General features: G+C 46.5%; 1 protein-coding gene across 1 annotated transcript in view; it reads right to left on the reverse strand.

Annotated features, from left to right (window-relative positions):
* The window catches only part of HDGFL3 (HDGF like 3), a 32,827-nt gene extending 16,296 nt beyond the window's left edge, over positions 1-16,531 (reverse strand). Inside the window, exon 1 of the mRNA XM_036306281.1 lies at positions 15,952-16,531. Within this exon, the coding sequence (XP_036162174.1) occupies positions 15,952-16,035 (84 nt within the window). The 5' untranslated portion in view covers positions 16,036-16,531. The remainder of the gene's footprint in view (positions 1-15,951) is intronic.
* Positions 16,532-27,422: the final 10,891 nt, after the last annotated feature.

Below are 27,422 nucleotides of genomic sequence, written 5' to 3' on the forward strand. Positions count from 1 at the left end.
TGACCCAGAATGCCTCTGCGAAGAGGGACCTCTGCCCTAGACTACTGGGAACAGGCAAAAGGCAAACTGACCGAATCAAGTACAAGTCTGAGAACGCCTCCACATCTAACTTACAGCAGCATGAATAACATGCTAAGGCTTTCGCCGGGCCATCTGCTAAACGCATCCTATTGTACTGTATCTCTTTTTAAGGATAAAGATGTGAAGATAGCTTTGTCTCTTCTGCCAAAAGCAACAATCTGAAAATAAGAAAGCAAAGAACGAAACCAAAAGACTTGGATGCATATGGGTTTCTGACAGGAATGCAAAACAAATATTTAAAAATAGGAAGTAGACAGGAGGAAGAAAACACCGATATGTGCCAGTTAAGAGAGTAGACAATTGGCAATTATTCTGATTAGGAAACTGATGGTAACTTTCGCTGTTTCAATGTCATTGTCAATAAAATAAGAAATAAACAAAGCACAATGAGCTAGTTGCGACAGTTCCACATGTAGAGGGCAAGACTTGGTTCCTGGCATAATAAATAGCATCCAGAAAATACAGCACTTAAAAATATATATATATATAATATATATATATATTTTTTTACTTCAGAGAGGAAGGAAGAGGGAGGGAGAGCTAGAAACATCAATGATGAGAGAGAATCATGGATCGGCTGCCTCCTGCACGCCCCCTACTGGGGATCAAGTCTGCAACCTCGGCATATGCCCTTGACTGGAATTGAACCTGGGACCCTTCAGTCCGCAGGCTGATGCTCTATCCACTGAGCCAAACCAGCTAAGGCAATACAGTGCTTTTTGGATAATTTTCTCAGATTGCTTCCTTCAGCTCGTCTCAGTAGACCATTTGCGGGGGCGGAGAAGGTAAGAAAAGAATGACCCAGGAAGAGGTTTGCGGGGTGAATGTATCAAGGGGGAAAGGAGATTAGGGGGAGAGTACTTCAAGTGATCACATGGGTCTCTTTTTGGGTAAGGAAGGAGTGAAGCCAGGAGGGGCTGGTACACCAAGAGAAAATGAGGAGGCAAGAGTTTAGTGGGCAGCCCTACCCGGTTTGGCTCCGTGGATAGAGCGTCGGCCTCCGGACTGAAGGGTCCCAGGTTCGATTCTGGTCAAGGGCACATACCTGGTTTTTGGCCTCGATCCCCAGTAGGGGGCGTGCAGGAGGCAGCCAATCCATGATTCTCTTTCATCATTGATGTTTCTATCTCCCTCTCCCTTCCTCTTTGAAATCAATAAAAAATATACTTAAAGAAAAAAAAAGGAGTTTACTGGGTGTTTACAATGATAGCGAATGAGAAGCAATTTAGTGGAGCAAAGGAGGGGTGTTCAATCACCGTCATCTCCACTTCACTTCAACCAGCTTCTCCAACTGTCGGCTCTTGTGGAGCTGCTGTTTCTGTAGTTTGCCTTTACAGCAATGTCAAAACAAGGGACACATTTGTTCTTGGTTACCTGATCCCTTGTCATTAAATACATCCTTACCCCAAACAAGGAGCTTATTAAAAATGGGCAATGGAGGCCATCCTATTTCATAACTCTATCAAAGGCCTTGTCCGTTCCCTGCCACCTGCATAACACAAGACAGGGCCTGGGAAAACAACAGGCTGAGATAAACAGCCAGAGGTCTTGAATACCTGGCTTGACACTCAGATTAACGTGGTATTACCCCTTTGGTTCCCCTATATTTCAGTTTAGTATAATGGGGTTATGTGCCAGGAGAAGTGTACTTATTTTGTGTGAGTCAATCAGCCAGATGTGAGATATAAAACTGTGCTGATTATAACTTTTCAGAAATGTATATATATATATATATTAGAAATCAAAGAATCCCTTACTATCATCATCAATATTAGGTTCTCTCTACTCAGACTGCTGGGTCTAATAATAGCAAGGAAATCCCTTTTTGGTTGGATAAAAGTGATTGAAAAGGAAACACAGAACCATTAGAAATGTGCTAGGCCCATGACTTTACACCCACCTCAGAGGGCACCACAAGCCCACTCCACCTGCACGTCTTCTGGTTTAAGAGGCCCTCATCCTCGCCCAGCTGCTGTGGCTCAGTGGTTGGGCATCGACCTATGAACCAGGTCACTGCTCGATTCCCGGTCAGGGCACATACCTGGGTTGCAGGCTCAATCCCCAGTAGGGGGCGTGCAGGAGGCAGCTGATCAATGATTCTCATCATTGATGTCTCTATCTTTTTCTCCCTCTTCCTCTCTAAAGTCAATAATATATATATACATATATATAAATTTAAAGCGTGGGCTTTTTAAAAAAATATATTTTATTGATTTTTTTACAGAGAGGAAGGGAGAGAGATAGAGAGTTAGAAACATCGATGAGAGAGAAACATCGCTCAGCTGCCTCCTGCACACTCCCTACTGGGGATGTTCCCGCAACCAAGGTACATGCCCTTGACCAGAATCAAACCTGGGACCCTTCAGTCCACAGGCCGGCGCTCTATCCACTGAGCCAAACCGGTTACGGCAATAACATATATTTAAAAAAATAAATAAGGGCCCTCATCCTCAATCACACGCAGCTTCACAAACCCAAGGAAACCCAGAGCCTCAGTGCTACCAGCCAGGGAACACCAGGTGCACTGACAGCGCAGTAGTTAGCAAACGTTTGGAGCTCATTACCCTTCAGAAGGCATGTACGTGGAACTACAATTACCTTCAAGAGAGCCGTAGGTACATTTGCAGTTCAAAGATTAAAAGGAAGAGGAGAGCAGAAAGATTTGCTCTGTATACCCAGCCTTTTGATACCAAGGGAAATACTGGCCTGGATGGTTAAACGACCTAACATAATATCACTTTCACTTTTTAAGTTCATATGATCTTCAGAGAAGGCTGTGACTACAGAAGACTTAGCTCAGGACTATCAATTCATCCCCCAAATCCAACTGCTGTTCTACATAGAGATGCATCTCCTATAGTAACTTCTCTTTGGCCTAATAGACCAGATCAGTACTTTTCTTTTTCTTTAAAAAGAGAGAGTGAAACATCGATCTGTTGTTCCACTTATTTATGCACACACTGGTTGCTTCTTGTATGTGCCCTGCCCAGGGATCAAACCCATAACACTGGCCTATTGGGATGAGACTCTAACCAACTCAGTTACCGGCCAGTGCCACCAGACCGGTGCTTTTCACACTGTAGGTAGTGAAACTGATTTTATACAAAATGCAGTATCTTATATAATAAAAGGCTAATATGCAAATTGTCCCCTCAACTGGGAGTTTGACCAGGGGGCAGGGCCAGCCGGCCCCACCCCACCCTGATTGGGGGCAGGGCCGGCCCACTAACCTCCGGTGTGCCTCCCCCTGCTAGCCTGATTGGCCCCGATTGGTGCAGGCCGGCAGGACCCCGCCCGTGTACAAATTCATGCACCGGGCCTCTAGTAAATATATAAGATTATGTCATTTATGATTTGATGATAAGATTTTTCTGGCTGTGTGTATGAGATTAATATTTATTTCATACTGTGGATTTAAGTAAAAAAAAAAAAAAAAATCTGAAAGCCACTAAAGTAGATTTAACCCCTAGAGTGCTGGGGAGCACGATCCCGCTCCTCCTGCAGTGTCACTATGAGATGCTAGTAGTTCACTCTTTACTGACAAGGTGGCACCTAAGTGCAGATTCCTTATGATGCCGAATGCTTGTAGTTCTAAGATTGACCACTGGCATTCATCTGCCTCATTTTTTACAGGCGCTACGATTTTATGAAGTTTCCTCAGATGTTGTAGCCCTAAAGCTTCGAAACGGCGTCCAGTTCTAAGTCTGCTTTTATTAGTGATGATGATACTGCTCAATATGTCAGTTCTTGCTGTGAAGATGACGATTTTGTGGAAGATAGTGGAGAAGGGTGTCCCTCTATGTTAACATTATATGTTTTGTTCAAATTTTTTTTCTACTAGTATTTTAGACTGCCTGTGTCCAAGGGTGCAAACAATATATGTCAAAGATAAAAACAAATGTAGTAAAGGTTTCCTGAAGTTTCTGAATATGTAACTTCATTTACTTGCGATTCATAACTTTTTCCCTAAACTGCTGTAGAATCAGCAAAAATGCCTTGGCAATTTCAGCATCGTTCCTAGGATACTGGTTGGCACTCAAAGGGTTAACCAGACTCCCATCAGCAGCACTGACTCATTTCCAAGGCCTGAATGCTTCTGCACAATTACTGACTTCCTCCTCAGGGAGCAGTGCAGTGTTGAAGGTGAGCGGAGGTCTAGAGGGAATCACTTTTCCAATCCCTTCAACACATGCTAACTGTAGGAAAAAAACACACACCTGAGAATGTATAATACTGTTCCTCTGAATATGCATTTCCTCCGAAATTAAAGGTGCCATTAGTACAAAAGCTCTGCTTCAGGGACAAAGGAAAAGGGATCTAGGGCCACAAGTTTCTGCCGTTCCTCCCTATAAAAACATTTTGAATCATGCGAAACGTATCTTTCTATTTGCTAACCTTTAGTGAACCTATGGCTCATTACTACCCTCATCTTAAACACACAGGGTGAGGCAAAGCAGGTGTATGTTGTTGGGTGGAAAATAATACAATTAAGAATTAATAAATAATAGCCCTAGCCGGTTTGGTTCAGTGGATAGAGCGCCGGCCTCCGAACGGATGGGTCCTGGGTTGGATTCTGGTCAAGGGCACATTCCTTGGTTGCAGGCTCAATCCCTGCCCTGGTTGGGGCACGTGCTGGAGGGAACCAAACGATGTGTGTGTGTCTCTCTCTGTCTCTTCCCCTCCCTTCCACTCTCTCTAAAAATCAATGGGGCCGAGACCGGTTTGGCTCAGTGGATAGAGCATCGGCCTGCGGACTGAAAGGTCCCAGGTTCGATTCCGGTCAAGGGCATATACCTGGGTTGCGGCCACATCCCCAGTGGGAGATGTGCAGGAGGCAGCTGGTCGATGTTTCTCTCTCATCGATGTTTCTAACTTTCTATCTCTCTCCCTTCCTCTCTGTAAAAAATCAATAAAATATATTTAAAAAATAAAATAAAAATCAATGGGGAAATATCCTTGGGTGAGGATTAACAAAAATAAACAAGCAAACAAACAAGAATAAACTGTTTTATGCACTCACAACTGTAAACCTTCTTTTGCCAACCCTGCATTCTGCCATAGAAACTGAGAAGTTCCTACTGTGCTATCGAGAATTTTCCAGTCCCCATGGAGGGAACCGTGCTGCCAGCACGGGCGCCTACACTTTGGAAACTGGATCTCTGTACTTGTGGGTGGCCCGAGAGACTCCAGAATCACTTACTAGTTAGTACTCCTAGATAATCCAGGGTCAGAGCCTGGCCTCAGTGATCAGGAGGCAGAGTTCACACTCCCAGACCCTCCTGTATGGCCCCACAGTCGAGTTTCGTTTGCTGGCAAATCCTGCAGCTATGTGGAAACTCGAGGAATGCCCCGTCACACGCAGGAGTCGGAGGGAGGGTAACAGTGGGAAGTCCCCACAATCCCCAGAGTTAAAGCCAGCTCACTGTCATAGAGCCACTAGGAAGCGGCTGACGGACACCAGCCAGACCAGACCGCAAATGCAGTTACCGCGACTTTACAAGGTCCTGAGCCTTTATAATGAGTCTGCTGTTCCTGGGAGGTAACTATTAGATACTCAATTAGCAAACACCTCTTTCATGTACATCTTAGAGAAAAAGAAAGAAAAGAAAGGAATGATCACCCTTCCTATTTTACAGAAGTTGTAAACCTAAAAATCAAGACTGCAGTGGAGCCCTAGCCGGTTTGGCTCAGCGGATAGAGCGCTGGCCTGCGGACTGAAGGGTTCGATTCCGGTCAAGGGCACATGCCCGGGTTGCGGGCTTGATCCCCAGTAGGGGACTGCAGGAGGCAGCCGATCCATGATTCTCTCTCATCACTGGTGTTTCCATGTCTCTCTCCCTCTCCCTTCCTCTCAGAAAGAAAGGGAAAAAAAGAAGATAGCAGTGGAAGGGGGTGCTTGTTTTTTTTGTTTTTTGTTTTTGTTTTTTTTTAAATTGATTTCAGAGAGGAAGGGATAAAGAGAGACAGAAACATCAATGATGAGAGAGAATCATTGATCGGTTGCCTCCTGCACACCTCCCACTGGGGATGGAGCCACAACCCAGGCATGTGCCCTGACTGGGAATCGAACCATGACCTCCTGGTTTGTAGGTCGATGCTCAACCACTGAGCCAGGCCTGCCGGGTGTGTGTGCGTGAGCTTGTTTTTAACTCCTGGTCTAGTCGCCTTTCCCTGCACCTCCGGAAGTCTTGCTTGGAAATCTGGAGAATGTCATTCTGAAGGCTTGAGCTCACTAGCCATCAGATAACTTCATTCTTTTTACCTCTGTGGCTCTCTGTGATGACATATCTGATCGTCTACCTGACCGACTGCAGCAAGTTCTTACCTAAGAATAAGATACAACAAAAATTCCACCGCTACTTCTATTTTAATCAACTAGAAGGAGATTATGTATATAAATGGCAGTGAAGTAACATAGGAAAATGCTGCTATAGAATGCGGTGAACTGGCAAAAAGCTATCGCAGGCTAGTAGGAGTTCTTATGATTTAGCTTCTAGCCCAGTGATGGCGAACCTTTTGAGCTCGGCGTGCCAGCATTTTGAAAAACCCTAACTTAACTCTGGTGCTGTGTCACATATAGAAATTTTTTGATGTTTGCAACCATAGTAAAACAAAGACTTATCTTTTTGATATTTATTTTATATATTTAAATGCCATTTAACAAAGAAAAATCAACCAAAAAAATGAGTTCGCGTGTCACCTCTGACACGCGTGTCATAGGTTCGCCATCACTGTTCTAGGCTCTGCTGAACTAGCAAATCTCATAACTACCTACTGGACGTTCAAAGTATATGTTCTCTCACCATAGAGGTTTTGGAACCTATACCTAAACCGACACCATGCTGTTCATTCAGAAAGATCCCCGCTTTCTCTATATGCATAACATTTATTTTTAATCTGCCTGTGTCCAAGGGTGTTAAAAGAGATAGAGACTAGAGAAATAAAATGTCACAATTAAGACGGCGAGATTCACAGTAACTTGTACACACACACACACACACGCACACGCACACGCACATTACATACACACCACTGCCAAATGCTTTTTCAGCCCTTTCACTTAATCCAATATCACATTTCTTATGTTTCTGTGGCATTCTTAATAGGCTGGGATTAAGGCACTTATTAAGTGTGACCTTATAGGTGAATTTTTCTTAAACTAAATCTTGGTTTTCTTACAGGGATAACTATACCTCACAGAAATGTTATCTTATATATCCATTCTAACTTGTAATCAAGACATATAGTAGTTCGATATATATCCTATATCATATATATATATATATTCAGCCTAACTTGTAAGCAAAAAAATTTAAATGGTTATGTTTATTAAAATGATGTTTTTTTAAAAAAATTTGAATCATCTACTTTTAATGAATATGTGAGAAAACAGATATTCTCTTATTCTGCTAGCAGTGGGTAAAGACAGTCACAAGCTCTCTGAAGGGCACAGTGACAATATAAATCCAAAGCTTCAAACATGCATGCCTCCTGACTCAAATAGAATTCCCAAAGACTTTTCTTAAGGACATAATTAATGATTTGGCTAAAAAATGTTTTTCAGAGTATTATTTTATAGTAAAAACAAATAAACCTGGAAATAACCCACACGTCCTATAACAGGAAGTGGTTACTATTTATAATAGGTCTGTATCATAAACTACCGGATGGCTATTACAAATAATGTAGAAATATATTCACTGCCATTGAAAGTCATCTAAGATATAATGTTTAATTTTGGGGGAAAGGATGCAAAATTGTATATTATTACAGAATTATGTGTCTACATATACAGATCATATTCATGATGCTAATAACTAGGTACAGGGATATTAATCTTTCAACAATGACCATTATTATTTGTATAATAAATTTTTTTGCAAAGGTGAAATTAATATTTACAACATGAAGGCCATTCCATTCTCTCTTTTAAATAAAGATAGTTTAAGTACTTTACAGTAGGAGCAAATTGTTTTATTTTTATTTATTTATTTAAATATATTTTATTGATTTCAGAGAGGAAGGGGAGAGAGAAACATCAATGATAAGAGAGAATCATTGATAAGCGGCCTCCTGCATGCCCCCTACTGGGGATCGAGCCCGCAACCCGGGCATGTGCCCTTGACCAGAATTGAACCCTGGACCCTTCATTCCGCAGGCTGACGCTCTATCCACTGAGCCACACCAGTTAGGGCAGCAAATTGTTTTAGATGCAAGGACCACTACCGACCTTTAAGGATCCTTTATAGTCAGTACTTCTCTATCTGTGGTAAAGGACTAGTTTTTATTTTTTTTTAAATTTCTAATTTGTTACAGGCTGACATTTTTATAAAATACACTGAAGATGAATTAGTAGGAAAATAAAAAGACATACAAAATGTAAGCCTCATTTTTTAAATCACTAGACTTGCAAACATAGAGTTACGTTGCTAAAAAACCATCTAAACTCTTCCTCTCAATTTCTGTGTCTATTTAGGTAACAGCCCACAAACCGTGCTTTCGGTGGCTTTGCATGAAACGATGAGGAAGCCTTTTTGCAGTGGCCTAATCACTGTGCCAAACGGACGAGACTCTAATCTAACCTCTGGAGACTTTTCCACAACAGAAGACAACTTTCTCCAACCAATAGTAACATCTGGGTGCTTCCCCTATCATAGTTACTGGATTTACTAGTTTATCATGTTTTCCTAATGCATATGGACATGTTCAATAAGGTCTTACGTAATTTTTTTAAACCACCAGTCATTTCCCCAAAAGAATCAAAACACAATCTCACATGGTAGGAACCTGACGTCAGGGAATTAATATTTTCCAAATCGTGGGGAAACGGTAGTCATTCAGGCATTCCAAGGGGGACGTGCCAGAAATGCAGGTTCACCTGGTTGAAACGGGAGCAGTGGGAAAGGTACATATTGGTAGTAAGTGCTTAAGTTGCCTATTTGTTCCCGGGATTACAGCAGAAGACAGCCAGACACGTTGCCAGTTCCTTGGCAACAGGACGATAGTCCCTGGGGCAGAGGCTGAGCGGCCTGTCACTCTACCTGAGGAATGAACCAATGACGGACTTCTCTGGACTCAGGCCAAAGTAATGAAGATGATAAACATCTTACTTTACCTTAATATTAAAAATAATTTAAGTCCCAAGTGATGCCCTGAAAATATGTAGCCTGATCTCTAGGAATAAAGTCTCGTAGTCCAGGAATTTATTATGGAAAGAAATAAAAAATCAAAGTGCTATAGAACATGAATGGAGGATTTCCAATCAGCATTTATATCAGTAAAGGATATGGAAACACTTTGTTTAATTTTAATCATGTCGCAGTAGCTGCTCAAGAAAAGTTCAGCTCTTTGCTCTGGCAAGTTGGCTCAGTGGATAGAGCGTCGGCCTGTGGACTGAAGGGTCCTGGGTTTGTATCCGGCCAAGGGCACATGTCCAGGTTGCGGGCTCGATCCCCAATGGGGGGCATTCAGGAGGCAGCCAATCAATGATTCTCTCGCATCACTGAAGTTTCTCTCTCTCCCTCTCTGAAATCAATAAAAATATATTTATTTATTTATTTTTTAAAATATATTTTATTCATTTTTTACAGAGAGGAAGGGAGAGAGTTAGAAACATCGATCAGCTGCCTCCTGCACACCTCCCACTGGGGATGTGCCCGCAACCAAGGTACATGCCCTTGACCGGAATCGAACCTGGGACCTTTCAGTCCGCAGGCCGACGCTCTATCCACTGAGCCAAACCGGTTTCGGCTGAAATCAATAAAAATATATTTTAAAAAATTATTTAAAAAAAGTCCAGCTCTTCAAGCTGTCAGAGAATGGTAAGTTTAATGCTTTATTGTTTTATCGAGTGAGAGGTTGTGAAGCTGGATCAAAAATATGATGAGCAGCAACCTGGCAGGACTGAAGCCTTAAAGAAAACGGTTTTCTCATGAAAGCTAAGAATGGTAAACCTCGATGCATGCAGCAGCTTGGAGTATTAGAGTCTTCTTTTTCCCCACCTCATAGACAGTGTGTGCTTTTAAATTGAGTGTACATACAGGACAGCACACAAGTCTTACATGTGCAGCTGGATACATTTTTACAGATGTGCACACCCATGTAACTACCACCCAGAGCAAGATCCAGAAAACCCCCAGGGCCTCCTCCCAGTCAGTACCCCATCCCACCTCCGCCTACCACAACCCGATCACCACTGATGAGTTTGGCCTGTTTTTGAATGTTATGGAATTATACAGATCGTACTGTTTTGTGTCTGGCTTTTTTCCTTCCACCTTATATTTTTGAGACTCAGCCATATTTTTGTGGGCATCGCTAGTCATGCCGTTTATGACTGAGTGATACGCCAATGCATGAATATACTTCATATTTGTGTATCCGTTCTTGTGTTGATGGACATCCGGGTTGCTGTCAGTCATCTATTATGGGTAAAGCTGCCATGTCTGAGCATTTTGTACAAGTCTCTGAGTGGGCATAAATACTCATTTCTAGTGGATAAATGACTGGAATAGACTGCTAGGTCTAGACATGGGTTTAACTATAGTAGATCCGGCCAGTTATCGAAAGCGACTGTATCATTGGAGAGTTCTCATATAAAGTTTTAAATTTATAAAAGCTCTTCAGCCCTAGCCCGTTTGGCTCAGTGGATAGGGCATCAGCCTGCGTATTTTAAGGGTCCCAGGTTTGATTCCGGTCCAGGGCACATGCCCGGGTTGCAGCCTCCATCCTCGGTAGGGGGCCTGCAGGAGGCAGCCAATTAATGATTCTCTCTCATCATTGATGTTTCTATCTCTCTCTCCCTTCTCCCTTCCTCTCTGAAATCAATAAAAATATATTTGAAAAAATTTCTTCAGTTGAAACACAAGAGCTTTAAGACTGATTTTTCATCTTTTAAAGGAGAGGTAACATAAGCAGAGTGCTCACATCTCAGAGATAACCTGAGAGTTGTTGTTCTTTTACCTAGAAAGTAAATGTTACTACTATTTAATACATAAACTGACACGACACTAGAGTCCTTATTCAGATGGTTACATTTATTCACTTTGGGCGTACCATGATTTACTGTCATTTGTGTGTGGCTGGTTGACCAGAACTATGGAATATCTACTTCTACTGAACTCTCACCAAATGAATGAGTGGCTAAAAGGAGTCCTACAAATATAATACTAATAATGTAAGCACAAGCAAACCAGGAAGGCCAAGCCAACAGTTCTATTATAGAAAATCTCTTCAGAAAAGAAAAACTGTGACCATGTAGACAGATCTCACAAGCAGCAAACCAAACATTCCAAAAAGTAACACTTTTAAAAATATGGACTATTATATTACTATTTTGACAATAAGAATTTTAAAACATAAAATACTGTTTGTATCATGTTGTCCCTTTTAGCTTCTTCTTTAAAATTAAATATATTTTTTTATTGATTTCAGAGAGGAAAGACGAGGGAGAGAGTGATAGAAACATCAATGATGAGAGAGAATCATTGATCGGCTGCCTCCTGCACGCCCCCTACTGGGGATTGAGCCCACAACCGGACATGTCCCTGGACCAGAATCAAACCTGGGACCCTTCAGTTCCCAGGCCGACGCTCTATCCACTGAGCCAACCCAGCTAAGGCCCTTCTAGTTTCTTTTTGGATTTTATAATGCACATAACAGTACCAAATACAAGTGTATATAATTGTAAAGTAAATTTACACATTTTTGGGATGCATGCTTGATTTTTTTTTTTTTTTTAATCAACAGTGTACACAATCAAGAGGGTTCAGACCCTCCCCTTGTTTTAGCATAAGTATTTAGCTAGGTAATCCTTATGTATAAATGAACTTCTAATATTAAAAGTCATATACAATAAAATATACTCTATTCAAAACAGCCAGCTGCTACTGAATGTTAAAGTAAGAATATGTGGCCCTAACCGGTTTGGCTCAGTGGATAGAGGGTCGGCCTACGGACTGAAGGGACCCAGGTTCGATTCCGGTCAAGGGCATGTACCTCTGTTGCGGGCACATCCCAGTGGGAGGTGTGCAGGAGGCAGCTGATCGATGTTTCTAACTCTCTATCCCTCTCCCTTCCTCTCTGTTAAAAAATCAATAAAAACTATGTATCTAAAAAAATGAAATAAAATACGAATATGTTAAAGTAAATGTTACTACTATTTAATACATAAATTGACAGGACACTAGAGTCCTTATTCAGATGGTTATAAGAATAGAGAGGAGCTCGGAAATCAACTGGGAAGAGGGTGAGGCAACTCCCATGGGCGTTGTTGGTGCTGTTCTATATCCCGGTAGGGGTTTGTAACCTGTGTAGACGTTTGTCAAGCTCAATGAATGGTACACTAAGCTGTGTTTCAGCCTATGTAAATCTTACCTTAAAAATACTGACCTCTAGCTAATGCTATGCATACTAAAGTGTCTGGGAGTAAATCCTAGTGATGTCTGCAACTTACTTTGAAATGCATTAAAATAGGATGGACTGATGCATGTATAGAGGAACAGATACGTGATAGACAAGTATAGTAAGTGTTAATTATAGAACCTAGGTGGTAGGTATGTGAGTGTTCACTGTACAATTCTTTTAACTTTTCTGTTTAAAATTTTTCATGATAAGATGTCAGAAAAGGTAAGTCTACTCCAGAGTTGAAAATTTCAAAAAGTGTAGTGATTAGGAGAAAAGGTAGAAGCTCAAAAAGGAAAAAAGTTAGAAACATTAAAGTACCACTGACTGCTATACTAATAAGTCCGAGTTAAGAATGGTCCCTGTTTTATTTTTTTAAATTTTTTAAAATATATTTTTATTGATTTCAGAGAGGAAGAGAGAGGGAGAGAGATAGAAACATCAATGATGAGAGAGAATCATGGATCGGCTGCTTCCTGCACGCCCCCCTACCGGGGATTGAGCCTGCAACCCAGGCATGTGCCCTTGGGGAATCGAAACAGGGACCCTTCAGTCCGCAGGCCGATGCTCTACCCACTGAGCCACACCAGCTAGGGCTAATGGTCCCTATTTTAGACTAGTAAATGCAAACTAAGGAAGATTACAAACCAGGCCCGAGGTCTCAGAGTCTGAAACCCAGTACAAGCTGAATTCAACCTAAGTTTAATACACATCCAAATCCTCTTGGCACACATTCCCCACAAGGGGCTGCCTAGGACCGAATGTCTTCCCTCTAGCAGGGAAGTCACTTCTCCATTCCTGCTGTGAGAAAGCTGAAATCTGTCTCCCCTGGGGTTTCCTCCTAGATTTGATTTCTTGGGGCCATATGGAACCCCCACATGAGTGGCCTTCATAAGATGTGACAGTATTTGCCTTAGCCGGTTTGGCTCAGTGGATGGAGCACCAGCCTGTGGAGTGAAGGATCCTGGGTTCGATTCCGGTCAAGGGCACATGCCAGGATTGCAGGCTCGATCCCCGGGGTGTGCAGGAGGCAGCCGATCAATGATTCTCCCTCATCATTGATGTTTCTATCTCTCTCTCTCCCCCTCTCCCTTCCTTTCTGAAATCAATAAAAATATATTAAAAAGAAAAGAAGTGATAATATTCAAAATCTGAATAGGATTTTTTTTCCCATTCAGCACTTTATAATATCATCTACAAACCTATGGCTAGGTTTGTGAAATAGAGAGAAATGTTTCATATGATTGGCATGAAAATAAAAACATATGAAGCACACAGCACTGCAACTAGCAAACCCTACAGACTGCAAAATCTTTTCTTTTTCTAACCTTTACCTTTCCTTGGCAATTACAACATGCCACTCACTATAAACTAACACACTAAAACACACACACACACACACACACACACTCTCTCTCTCTCTCCCTCTCTCTCTCTCTCTCTCAAGTCCTTTCCTTGAGGAGCTCAAGTTAAATGTGAAAACAGATTTTTCTTTTCTGTATTTACTGTATCTTATCTAACAACCCAATGGATTTTATTTTTTCATTTTCTTTCCCAGTTTGTCTTGGTTTGGAATGCTAACTTCTAGGAATTTTATGTACAACCAGATATACAACTAGGACCACTTCTGTGGCACCTTTTTTGTTTCAAAATTAACTATAGGTGGCCAAGGTAAGAAATGTTAAGACTGTTTTCTTTTTGACTCTGAGAATATTTCTCTTAAGATTAAAGAAAGCCATCGTGGCCCTAGCTGGTTTGGCTCAGTGGATAGAGCATGGGCCTGCGGACTGAAGGGTCCTGGGTTCGATTCCCGTCAAGGGCACATGCCTGGGATGCAGGCTCAACCCCCAGTAGGGGGCGTACAGGAGGCAGCCAATCGATGATTCTCTCTCATCATTGCTGTTTCTCTCTCTCCTTCTCCTTCCCTCTCTGAAATCAACAAAAGTATATTTTTTAAAAACCCAGAAAGCCATTATGTGACATGGAAATGACTAACTGCGGATGACAATCTTTAATTCACTTTTGACTATGTGTACACTCACGTGCCCTATAGCTGTTTATTTCTTACGGGACAAATACATTCAGGAATCCCCTGAACAACCCCTGACGTCACAAATCTCGCCCCTTGAAGCAGCATGGCACTGACTATACCATGCACATCACCAGCTGTTCTACCAGGAAAACTGCGCCTTATTTAAGGACCACCCACAGTGCAGAGGTGGGGAAACGCTACTGGCACAGCCCAATGCAACCCCAACAGGAACCCTTTTCCCACTTGGAATCTGAGGTTGTAAGTGGTGGAAGGAATCCTAGAGATGGTAATTCTCTCTTTCAGAAACGGAGAGTCGGACCGTAGAAATGAGGCGCCCAGATCAGATACCAGTGTCCCCCCCCTCCCCCCCTTTTTTTTACAATCATTAAGTCCAAAAAAACCCCCTAAAAAACCCAAAACCAACAAAACCCCAAACCCAAACCCAAACCCAAACAACTTAATTATGTCCACCCACGACTTCAACTTTACCAAACCGCTGTCTGGTCACCCATGATGTCACTTCCTTTTTTGAATGGGTGTATTTTCCCTCTTTCTTTTTTTTTCCTTTTCTTCTGTCATCACTTGACCACAAGACAACATTCTGGAGCTCACACTCGCATTGATCCCAATGCCCCCCAGGTCCGGTTCTCTCGCTCAAGGACACCAACACGGGTCCCCAAGTTGCCCTGATCCTTCCTCTCCCCTCTTATTTCAAGCAAGAAACTGACAACGACCACAAAAAATGGAAATAAAAGGGGTTTAAGCTGAAAACACAAAGCACCCACGGCCCTCCCGCAAAGGGCCTCCTAAAAACACGGCGAATGCCACGCATGTAGGAGAGGCCGATGCTTTCTAGGGAGGGCGCCCGGCGACACCCCCGCCGCCGCCGCCGAGGACGGGGAGCTCCGCGCGCCGCGGCGAGGAGGCCGGGGACCCGGTCTGGGAGCCGCGACCTGAAACCAACATGGAGGTGAAGAGGCGCTCGGGGCGTCCTGGCCCCGCCGACCCGCGCCGGGGGGGCGTCGGTCCAGAGGCACGAGGCCAACAGGGGAGGCACGGACCCGGGACGAGGATGGGCGCGCGGGGGCCCGGGCATCGCGCTCGGGGGCGGCTCCGCAAGCGCGGATGGCGGAGGATGCTCCGAGCGGTGGGTGCGCGGCTGCCAGCGGGCGCCGCTGGCCTCGCCGTGACACCGCCCGGCCTCGCCAGGACGCGCCGCCGCCGCCGCCCCGCGGACGGCCATTTGCCGCGCGCGCGCCCCGACGCCCCTGCCGCGCGCCCCAGGCCGCGGTCCCCTCCGCGCCGGGCTCCCGGGCTCCCGGGCGGCGGCCTGCAGGCCGGTGAGGCGACGGGAAGGGAACGGCGAAGGGGAAGGGGGCGGCGCGCCATCATGGAGGGAAAATGGAGGGCGGGCGGGCCCCGCGCGGCCTCGTACTCACCCGCGCCGGCCAGTGCGGGTAGCCCTTCATCTTGGCGAACACCAGGTCGCCCGCCTTGTACTCGCGGGGCCGCGGGCGCGCCATCTCGGCCGCTCCCCTTCCCGGACGTCCTTGGTCGCCGCGAAGACGCCAGCAGGCCGCCCCCCCCGCGGGCCGACGGACTGCGCCGCGCTCCCCGCGGCCTCGGGCGGGCGGGCGGCCGGCCGCTCCGACGAGGGGCAACGGCGACCGGCAGCGGGGCGGGCGGGGGGCGCAGCGGCTCGCAAATCACGGTCCGGCCGCCGCGCGCTCACGGCCGCCGCGCCGCCGGCCTCATGCCGCCGCTGCCGGCCTCCCTCCCCGTCCCCTCCCGGGTCCCTCCCGGTTCCGGGCGCGGCGGGCCGGCCTCGCGCCTCCCCCGAGCCCCTCCTCGGGCGGCAGCCGCAGCCGCGATCGGATGATTGTTCTCGCGCGCGCAGCCCGCGCCCCGCCCGCGCCCGCCCGCCGCGCTCAGTCCCTCGGTCCGCGGCCGCTTCCGCCCAGGCACGGAGCGCGCCGGCCGCTGCGCGGGGAACGGGCGGGCGGTGGGCGCGTCCTCCCAGCACCGAGCCCGCGCCGGGCGGGCGGGAGCGCCGACTCCGGGGCCGCCCGCCGCCGCGCTCTTTTGTTCTCGGCCCCGAGCTGCCCGCGCGGCCCAGCCAATCACCACCGGCCGCCCCTCCGCGTCCGCGCCGTTCGGGGAGCCCCCAGCCCCACGGCCCCCGCCCGGCCCCCCACGGGGGGCGCGGCCGGCCCGGGGCCCATCAGGCCGCTGGAGAGGCCACTGCTCTGCGCGCGGCGACCTGGCCGGGTCTCCGCCCCGGGTCTGCCCTTGACCGGGCAGTGAGACCCGCCCCGGAGGGCACAGGCGGGATTCGAACTCGGCTCTGCGGGACCCCAGAGCCCACTCGTGGCTGTGTGTCCTCAGGCCCGGGACGCAGAGCCGGTAGTTTTGCGGAAGGGACTGAACTCTGGCGGGGCACTCGTTGCCAACCCTGGCAGCCTTTTGCACGAGGTGCTTTTGCGGGTGGATGAAGGGCGCCTCTTGCACCCCGAGGCCCACCTCTCAGAGGCCCGCTGGCGCAGCCCCGCGGGTAAGGGACACTGTGGCCTTCGCCTGGTCCCAGGGACAGTGCTCCTTGTTCGGGTCGGTCCTCTCTTCTGGGTTTGCCTGCCCGCTCTCCTTTTTATCGAAGTTTCTTCCATCATCTGCCTTCTCACTGGCCCTGGAGGACTGTGTGTGTGTGTGTGTGTGTGTGTGTGTGTGTGTGCGCGCACCCCTGCTCGTGTACCTTCATGCTGGACTCCCAGCGATGGGGCTTGCAAGTCCCTAGACTTCCTGTGGATTGTTTGTGTCCTTAGTAATGCTTGGCATTGCCCATTCATGCGTCTCCTTACTGCTCGATAGGGTGATTTTCTTTTTTCTTGTTTTAAATATATCTTTTATAGATTTTTTACAGAGGGGAAAGGAGAGGGATAGAGAGTTAGAAACATCAATGAGAGGGAAACATCGATCAGCTGCCTCCTGCACACTCCCTACTGGGGATGTGCCCGCAACCAAGGTACATGCCCTTGACCGGAATCGAACCTGGGACCTTTCAGTCCTCAGGCCGATGCTCTATCCACTGAGCCAAACCGGCTAGTTGGCTAGGGCTAGCTGGTCTTTCAAGCTTGGAGAAATATGAACTTGTAATGAGGAGAAGGAACCAGTAGAGTGGTTGAAGACAGAGGCCAAAAGCCGATAACTGCTGGGGTTTGGTGATTTTGAGAATATGGACATTTCTCGCAGCCTAGGCTTTGGCGTGAGGTTTTCCGTTGAGCCTGGTCTGACTGCTCAGTACACGTCATTTGCCTGCCTCTCGTGCCCTATCCAGTCAGACTTAAGAACACCAGCACAGCCCTAGCTGGTTTGGCTCAGTGGATAGAGCATCGGCCCCTAGGACTGTAGGGTCCCGGGTTCAATTCCGGTCAAAGTCATGCACCTTGGTTGCGGGCTGGATCCCCAGTAGGGGGTGTGCAGGAAGCAGCTGATCGATGTTTCTCTCTCCTGGATGTTTCTATCTCTCTCCCCTTCTCCCTTCCTCTCTGTAAAATCAATAAAAACATATTTAAAAAAAAAAGAATGCTCGCACATAGGGTCCCCTTATTGGGCTCCCTCTGACTGGTCATCAGGAATGTCCTATGTGCCTGGCCAAGAGCTATGAGCCCATCGATCCCTGCAGCCTGGTTGGATGCAGACTGCCTTGTCTACACGGTTTTGCTGGGAATGAAGCCGTGCCCTGTGGCCCTTGGGGCAGACGGAACTTTCAGACTGGTTCCTCCGCTGTTATGCAAAGGGCGTTCCTGTTGCTATTCCAGAACAATGCTCTATTCAAATATTTAACAAATAATAAGGAACCCTTTAGAGCAGTGGTTCCCAACCTTTCTTTGGCCACGCCCCACCTAAGCATCTTGAAAATCCTGATGTGTTCCCTCCCCCCATATAATTCTTATTCTTCAAAAAGTGAGCTCCTATTCACGAGGAAGCCTAAAAGGCCATTGACTTGGTCTAAACAAGCTTCGAAAGGACATGGCATCCATGAGAGAGAAAAATAAAAGGACGAAAGGACAGCTGAAGGACTGAGGAAGACATCACTAAGAAATCATTACAAAAATATGAAGTGATATGAAAAAATGGCAAATAAAGTTTCAAAACATAGAATAGAGAACTGAAATGCATAAATATGTCACCATACATATTTATAGACTGTATAGGAGGCCCCTGGAACCATAAGAAATGCACAAAATTCACTGTTAAGAATTCATTCTCGAATTGCCCCCCTTTAAAAATCAAGTTGCCCCCCTGTGGGGTGTGTGCCCCACGTTGGGAACCACTGCTTTAGAGATACCACTGATACTAAAAGAGCCTGATGTATTTTGTTTTAGTCAGATCGACGTTTCTATCTCTCTCTCTCCCTTCCTCTCTGAAATCAATAAAAATATATTTAAATATATTTGTTTTAGTCTATTTGCTGTGTCAAAATAGCACATGTTAATTTTTAAAAAAAAAATATATTTCTTTATTGATTTCAGAGAGGAAGGGGAGATGGAGAGAGAGATAGAAACATCAATGATGAGAGAGAATCATTGATGGGCTGCCTCCTGCACACCCCCTACTGGGGATCCAGCCCGCAACCCAGGCATGTGTCCTTGGCCGGAATCAAACCTGGGACCCTTCAGTCCGCAGGCTGACGCTCTATCCACTGAGTCAAGTCAGCTAGGGCAGCACACGTTAATTTTACTTCTGAAACTTGGAAGGAACTCCATTCACCAATAATGATAATTCCAACTTCTTTGGATCACATTTGCTTTCCACATCCTCAAATCCCTTTAGGTTATTCTTTTTCCCTAGACTCTGGTCTATTTTTATTTTTATTTTTTTTTTGCCAGTCTTCTTCTCACTCATGGACACCCACACATTTTGTTGATTCTATCCTGTTTTCACCTTCCCCTTTCATATCTTGACTCAGCTTCTTAGTAAAACTCCCACAGTTCCTTCAAATCTTTTTTCACCAATTCACCCATTCCATGATGCTTCAAGTGCCCAAAATCTATTCCTCCACCCCAAATTATGTATGACACATATAAAGCATCTAGAGCCCAGCCAGCATCGCTCAGTGGTTGAGTGTCGACCTATGAACCACAAGGTCACGGTTCGATTCCCGGTCGGGGCATATGCCTGGATTACAGGCTCGATCCTAGGTATGGGGCGTGCAGGAGGCAGCTGATCAATGATTCTCTCTCATCGACGTTTCTATCTCTCCCTCTCCCTTCCTCTCTGAAATCAATAAAAATATATTTAAAAAACCACAAAAAGCACTGAGAAACCATGCCTGGCACATAGTAAGTGCTCATTAAATGTCAGTCGATACTGTTATCTTTGTTGGTTTACTGATGTAATGAAAAGCGTTGTGGGAAGGGAGTCGGAAAAATTTGGTGTTAATCACACACACACACACACACACACACACACACACACACACACACGCTCGCGGCATGTCAGAAGGGAGCGCCCTGGACTTTGCTCATTTCTACTACTTTTGCCCCTAGAGGTATCTCTCAAATGTCCTCTGACCCAGTCCCGGGATGCACATTCCTCGAAAGAGAAAGGGCTATTGGATATTGGCATCCTCTTGAAAGTCAAGTGAAAGAGGCTGGGTTATTTATGTATTATGTAAAAAAATATATTTTATTGATTTCAGAGAGGAAGGGAGAGGGAGAGAGAGACAGAAACATCAATGATGAGAGAGAATCATGGATCGGCTGCCTCCTGCACGCCCCCTACTGGGGATCAAGCCTGCAACCCAGGCATGTGCCCTTGACTGGGAATCGAACCGTGACCTCCTGGGTTCATAGGTCAACGCTCAACCACGGAGTCATTCCGGTCAGGCAAGGCTGGGTTATTTAACTTCAGCTCATGTGTGGAGAGAAGGATGCTAGTTCTAGGCCTGGGCATCAAGAGACACACAGACTTCTATTTTCATCCTCTTTGAGTCCTGACCCACCTTATAAATAATGTGAAATACCCACCCTGCTGGTATGGAGGGGAAATTGGCTCACGGAGAGAGACAGGTCCTAGAGCAGCAGTTCCCAACCTGTGGGTCGCGACTCCTTTGGGGGTCGAACGACCCTTTCACAGGGGTCGCCTAAGACCATCGGGAAACACATCTATAATTACATATTGTTTTTCTGATGAATCACTATGCTTTCATTATGTTCAATTTGTAACAATGAAAATACATCCTGCCTATCAGATATTTACATGACAATTCGTAACAGTAGCAACATTACGGTTATGAAGTAGCAACGAAAATTTTATGGTTGGGGGTCACCACAACACGAGGAACTGTATGAAAGGGTCGCGGCATGAGGAAGGTTGAGAACCACTGGGATAGAGCATCGGCCTGTGGACCGAAGGGTCCCAGGTTTGATTCCAGTCAGGGGCACACACTTTGGTTGCAGGCTCCTTCCCGGGCCCAGGGCAGGGATGCAGTACACGTCCTTTTATTTATTCCTGATCGGGATTCTTGCAGGAGGCAACCGATCGTTGTGTTTCTCTCACATCGATGTTTCTCTCTGTTTTTCCCTCTCTCTTCCACTCTCCCTAAAAATCAATGGAAAAAATATCCTCAGGTGAGGGTTAAAAAAATGTTTTGTTTTTTTTTTTCATGAAAATGAGATTGAGGTAAATGGAGTTACAAGGTCTAAGGTCCTAAGATAAAGAAAGTGGCAAAAGTTCTAACATTACATTTCAGTAAGTTAAAGATACACATGATCTCTAGGATAACTAAAGCAATAATAAAAGAATGCTCAATCAATGAGGGGCGATAACGAAATAGTAAAATAGCACATAACCCAGAAAGGTAAGAAAGGAGAGAAAAAAAATAGAGTAGTAGATTAAATATGAAATAGTCATATGGCAGATGTCAAACCCCAACATATCAGTGATCACATTAAAGGTAAAGGGAACACATACTCCAGTTCTAATTAAAAGACTCTGTCTGGATTAAAAAGATAGTCAACCTTATGTTTACAAGAGGCGCATCTCGAGTAAGGGTATTGAAAGGTTGATAGTAAAATCATTTTTAAAAACTTGCAATGACTGATAGAAAGTGCCTTTACTAATATCAAACAAAAGAGAATTTTTTAAAACTATGGTAGATGAAAGACATCGTGTATGTGTGTGTGTGTGTGTGTGTGTGTGTGTGTGTGTGTTTAAATCCTCACCCGAGGATATTTTTTTAAATTGATTTTTAAAGAGAGTGGAAGGGCCCAGCCACTGTGGCTCAGTGGTTGAGCATCAACCTATGAATCAGGAGGTCACAGTTCGATTCTTGGTCAAGCCACATGCCCAGGTTGTGAGCTCGATTCCCAGTGGGGGGCAGTGCAGGAGGAGGAGGCAGCCGATCAATGATTCTCTCTCATCATGGATGTTTCTCTTTCTCTCTTCCTTCCTCTCTGAAATCAATAATAATAATAAAAGAGTGGGAGGGAGAGGGAGAAACACGGATGTGAGAGAAATACATCGATTGGTTGCTTCCTGCGTGCCCCCCCAACCAGGGTTGGGAGCCTGCAACCGAGGTAAATGCCCTTGATTGGAATTGAACCCAGGACCCTTCAGTCCGCAGGCTGACGCTCTAGCCAAACCTGCTAGGGCAAACAAAAGAGAATTTAAGGCACAAAGCATTCCTATAGAGGAGTGGCTCTCAACCAGGCAGGCTTTTGTCCCCCTGTCTTGGCAATGTCTTGCTCAATGGTTCTCAACCTTCCTAATGCCGCGACCCTTTAATACAGTTGCTCATGTTGTGGTGACCCCCAATTTCATTGTTACAAATTGAACGTAATGAAAGTATCGTGATTCATCACAAAAACAATATGTAATTATATATGTGTTTCCTGATGGTCTTAGGCGACCCCTTGTGAAAGGGTCGTTCGACCCCCAAAGGGGTCTCGACCCACAGGTTGAGAACCGCTGGTCTAGAGATATTTTTTCTTTTAAAGTATGTTTTTATTGATTTCAGAGAGGAAGGGAGAGGGAGAGAGAGATTGAAACATCAATGAGAGAGAATCATTGATCGGCTGCCCCCTGCACGCCCCCTACTGGGGATCGAGCCTGCAACCCGGGCATGTGCCCTTGACTGGAATCGAACCCGGGACCCTTCGGTCCGCGGGCTGACGCTCTATCCACTGAGCCAAACCGGCTAGGGCTCTAGAGATACTTTTGATGGACATGATTGGGGGTGGGGATGCTATTGCATCTAGTGGGCAGAGAACAAGGATGCTGCCAAACATCCTACCAGGATGTGCACAGGACAGCACTCCCCAGTGCCCAACCCAATAAAAGAATGATTCCTCCCAGCATGTCAACAGTGCTGCAGTGGAGAAGTTCTGCTATCAAGAGGCATTACATAAAAATAAAGGGGTCGCCTAGCCCGTGTGGCTCAGTGGTTGAGCATTGTCTCACACTCCAGGAGGACACCTGTTCGAATCCCGGTCAAGGGCACATGCCCAGGTTGTAGGCTCGATCCCCAGTGGGAGGCATGCAGGAAGCAGCCCATCGATGTTCCTCTCTCTCCCTTCTCCCTCTCGCTGAAATCAATAAAAAACATGAAGAACAAAATAAAAGAGGCAATTCACCAGAAAGAAAGAAAATACTTAACTTGTATACATGAGTCACATTGCCTCAAAATATATAAAGCAAAACATTGGCAGGAATAAAAGAGAAGAGACAAATTCACAATTACAGCAGGAGATTTCAACATAGTTCTCTTACAAACTGCTAGAACAACTGGACAATAACACCCCAAAAATGAAATCCTGGTTTGGGGACGGCTCTGTTGCTAGTGTGGTTAGACTGAGGGCTGGGAACGTGGAGATCTGAGTGGGAGAAAGGGTTAGCGAAGAGAAATGAACAATTAGCTCGTCAAATCCTCCGATAGCTTGCATACAACACATCTTTGCATAACAAAATATCTTTTCCAGGCAGGACTAATCTTCATATTACAATTCTTGAGTCTGGCATGAATTAGCAAGGTGTTGGCCCACAGTAGCACAGGGTGGCTGAAGAACATGTCACAATACTAAACATTAAAACGAATCTTAATGTGTATATGTCTATATTTGTCTACATTAGTGGTTCCCAAAGTGGGGCACACGCCCCATGGGGGGGGGGGAATTTGATTTTTAAGGGGGGGCAATTCGAGAATGAATTATTAAGTGATTTTTTTTGCATTTTTTATGGTTCTAGGGGCCTCATATACAGTATATAAATCTATATTGTGACATTTATGCATTTGAGTTCTCTATTCTATGTTTTAAAACTTTATTTGATATTTTTCATATCACTTCATATTATTATTATTTTAACAATTTCTTAGTGATTTCTTCCTCAGTCCTTCCACTGTTCTTTCGTTCTTTTATTTTTCTCTCTCATGGATGCCATGTTCTTTGAAGCTTGTTTAGACCAAGTTCATGGCCTTTTAGGCTTTCTCCACGTGAATAGGAGCTCACTTTTTGAATAATAAGAATGATAAGTCAAGGGGTGGGAGGAGATCAGGACTTTAGCGATGCTTAGCTGGGGCATGGCCAACACAAGGTTGGAACCACTGGGCTAGATGTACCATGTACCATATAGTGCTAATTATTTCCCTTCGCCTAAAATGGACATTTTGTGTTTGAATGGCAAATATATTTTTTTCATGAAAATGTCTTATAAAGTTTAAAGTTAAAAGTAAAGCGTTTTTATTTTATATAAATAAGGTATTATATAAGTAAAGGAAAAAATTGTCAAGGGCTATTTTTCCCAAGAAGATATGCAAATAGCCAATAGGTACATGAGAAGGTACTCAATATCACTAATTATCAGGGAATGCAAATATAAACCACAATGAGATATCATACCTCCAGGAAGCAGGCTTATGGACACTCAAGAGCTCAGCCAGCGTGGCTCAGTGGCTGAGCATCGACCTATGAACCAGGAGGTCAAGGTTCGATTCCCAGTAGGGGGCATGCAGGAGGCAGCCAATCAATGATTCTCATCATTGATGTTTCTATCTCTCTCTCTTTCTCTCTCTCTCTTCCTTCTTCTTTGAAATCAATAAAAATATATTAAAAGAAAGAACACTCAAGAAACATGTTTGTGTTTTTTTTTTCTTTCTTCCAGCTAGCCTTGGAGCTGGAAGACATGGATGGTACACACGGGGAATTTCCACACCCATTTCCTAGGTCTGACGTGAGTCAAGAGAAATGTACACCGGCAATTGCAATAACCAAGAAATTCCAGCAGAGGGCACCATTCACCAGCAATCTGAAATGCCAATCTGCAAATATGTTTGATAATCAGTGATTAAGAAAACAGGCGGTTCTTCAAAAAGTCGAACATTACAGTTACCCCATCACCCAGCAATTCCACTCCTAGGTATCTACCCAAGTGAAGTGAAAACATGTCCACACAATAACTTGTACACAAATGTTCATAGCAGCATTATTACTATTTAAAGCTAGAGGCCCGGTGCAATCGCGCACCCACGGGGTCCCTTGGCCTGGCCTGCAGGGATCAGGCCGAAACTGGCCTGGTGCACAGATTCATCCATTTTTTCCTTTACTTACATAATACCTTATTTATATAAAACAAAAATGCTTTACTTTTAATCCATGAGCATGAATTCATCCAGCTTGTCTCACCCAGTTCCGATCGGGGCCCATCGGGGCCGGCCGGAGGCAGGGGGAGGGACCACGGGAGGGCTCCAGGGTGTGTCCAGCCAGTCTTGCCCAGTCCTGATCAGCTGGACCCCAGCAGCAAGCTAACCTACCAGTTGGAGTGTGTGCCCCTGGTGGTCTGTGCGTGTCATAGCGATTGGTTGAATGGTCGAATGAACGGTCGGACACTTAGCATATTAGGTTTTTATTATATAGTATTTAAAAAAATACATATTTTTATTGATTTCAGAGAGGAAGGGAGAGGGAGAGAGAGAGAGAAACATCAATGATGAGAGAGAATCATTGACCGGTTGACTCCTGCACGCCCCCTACTGGGGATTAAGCCTGCAACCTGGGCATGTGCCCTTAGACTGGAATTGAACCCAAGACCCTTCAGTCCATAGGCCAATGCTCTATCCACTGAGCAAAACTGGCTAGGGCAGCATTGTTATTCATAATAGCCAAAGAGTGGAAACCATTCAAATGCCCATCAGCTGATGAGTCAAAAAACAAATTAAAAGGGATATGGCATATCCATACAACACAATATTATTTAGCCAAGAGAAGAAATGATGTATGTTACAGTATGGATGGAACTTGAAAACATTATGCTAAGTGAAGGAAGCCAGATGCAAAAGGCCACATTTTGTATAATTACATTTATATGATGACTAGGGGCCCAGTGCACGAAATCCATGCACTGGTCAGGTCCCTAGGCCTGGCCGGCAACCACCCATATGCCGCCAACGCGAGGTTCCCCCTGCCTCCCCGCCTCCCCGCCTCCCCGCCTCCCCGCCTCCTCCTTCCCTAGCTCCCTCAGCGCCCCACCTCTGCTGGTCGCCCGCCGTGTTCTGCGCTGCACCCTGGTGGTCAGTGCACGTCATAGTGAGCGATTGAACTCCCATTCTCCTGGTGGAACTCCCAAGGGGACACTTTGCATATTAGCCTTTTATAATATAGACTAGGGGCCCGGTGCACGAAATTCATGCACTGGGTGTGTGTGTGGGGGGGAAGTGTCCCTCAGCCCAGCTTGCCCCCTCTCACATACTGGGAGCCCTCAGGCGTTGACCCCTATCACCCTCCAATCGCAGGATCGGCCCCTTGACCCTCATTTCCCCCCATCCTGGTTCTGCCCCCAGCCCAGGCCTGATGCCTCTGGCCCAGGCGTCAGGCCTGGGCAGGGGACCCCCAGACCCCTCCGATTGCTGGCTCTGCCCCTTGCCCAGGCCTGATGCCTCGGCCAGAGGCGTAGACCCCCATCACCCTCCGATCGCCTGATCGGCCCCTTGCCCAGGCCTGACGCCTCCGCCAGAGGTGTCAGGCTTGGACAGGGGACCCCCATCTCCCCCCGATCACTGGCTCTGACTCCCGCCCAGGCCTGAGGCCTCTGGCCCAGGAATCATGCCTGGGCAGGGGACCCCCATCTCCCTCTGATCGCTTGCTCCACCCCCCGCCCAAGCCTGACGCCTCTGACCCAGGCTTCAGGCCTGGGCAAGGGGACCATCATATCCCCCCAGCCCCCGGCTCCGCCCCCCACCCAAGCCTGACGCCTCTGACCCAGGCTTCAGGCCTGGGCAAGGGGACCATCATATCCCCCCAGCCCCCGGCTCCGCCCCCCACCCAAGCCTGACGCCTCTGACCCAGGCTTCAGGCCTGGGCAAGGGGACCATCATATCCCTCCAATCCCCGGCTCCGCCCCCCACCCAGGCCTGATGCCTCTGGCCCAGGCATCAGGCCTGGGCAGGGGACCCCCGCCCCCCGCCCAGGCCTGATGCCTCGGCCAGAGGAGTTGACCCTCATCACCCTCCGATCACCAATCACCGGATCGGCCCCTTGACCAGGCCTGAGGCCTCCGGCAGAGGTGTCAGGCCTGGGCAGGGGACCCCAGCTCCCTGCGGTTGCAGGCTCTGCCCCTGCCCAGGCCTAACGCCTCTGGCCAAGGCATTAGGCCTGGGCAGGGGACCCCCAGCTCCCCGCGATCTCCCGCTCTGCCCCTGCCCAGGCCTAACGCCTCTGGCCTAGGCATCCGGCCCGGGCAGCGGGGACCCGCAGCTGTAGCGGCCCCGCGATCGTGGGCTCCGCTTTAGGCCCAGGCAAGGGACCCCTAGCTCCCAGGACTGCCACCTTCGACCGTGCCCAGCTCCCATCGCTGGCTCCACCCTACTTCCTGCTATCACTGGTTAGGGCAGCAAAGGCGCCTGATTCTCCGATCAGGC

The sequence above is a fragment of the Myotis myotis genome, unplaced genomic scaffold (genome assembly GCF_014108235.1).
Source record: "Myotis myotis isolate mMyoMyo1 unplaced genomic scaffold, mMyoMyo1.p scaffold_m19_p_40, whole genome shotgun sequence".
NCBI classification, from domain to species: Eukaryota; Metazoa; Chordata; class Mammalia; order Chiroptera; family Vespertilionidae; genus Myotis; species Myotis myotis.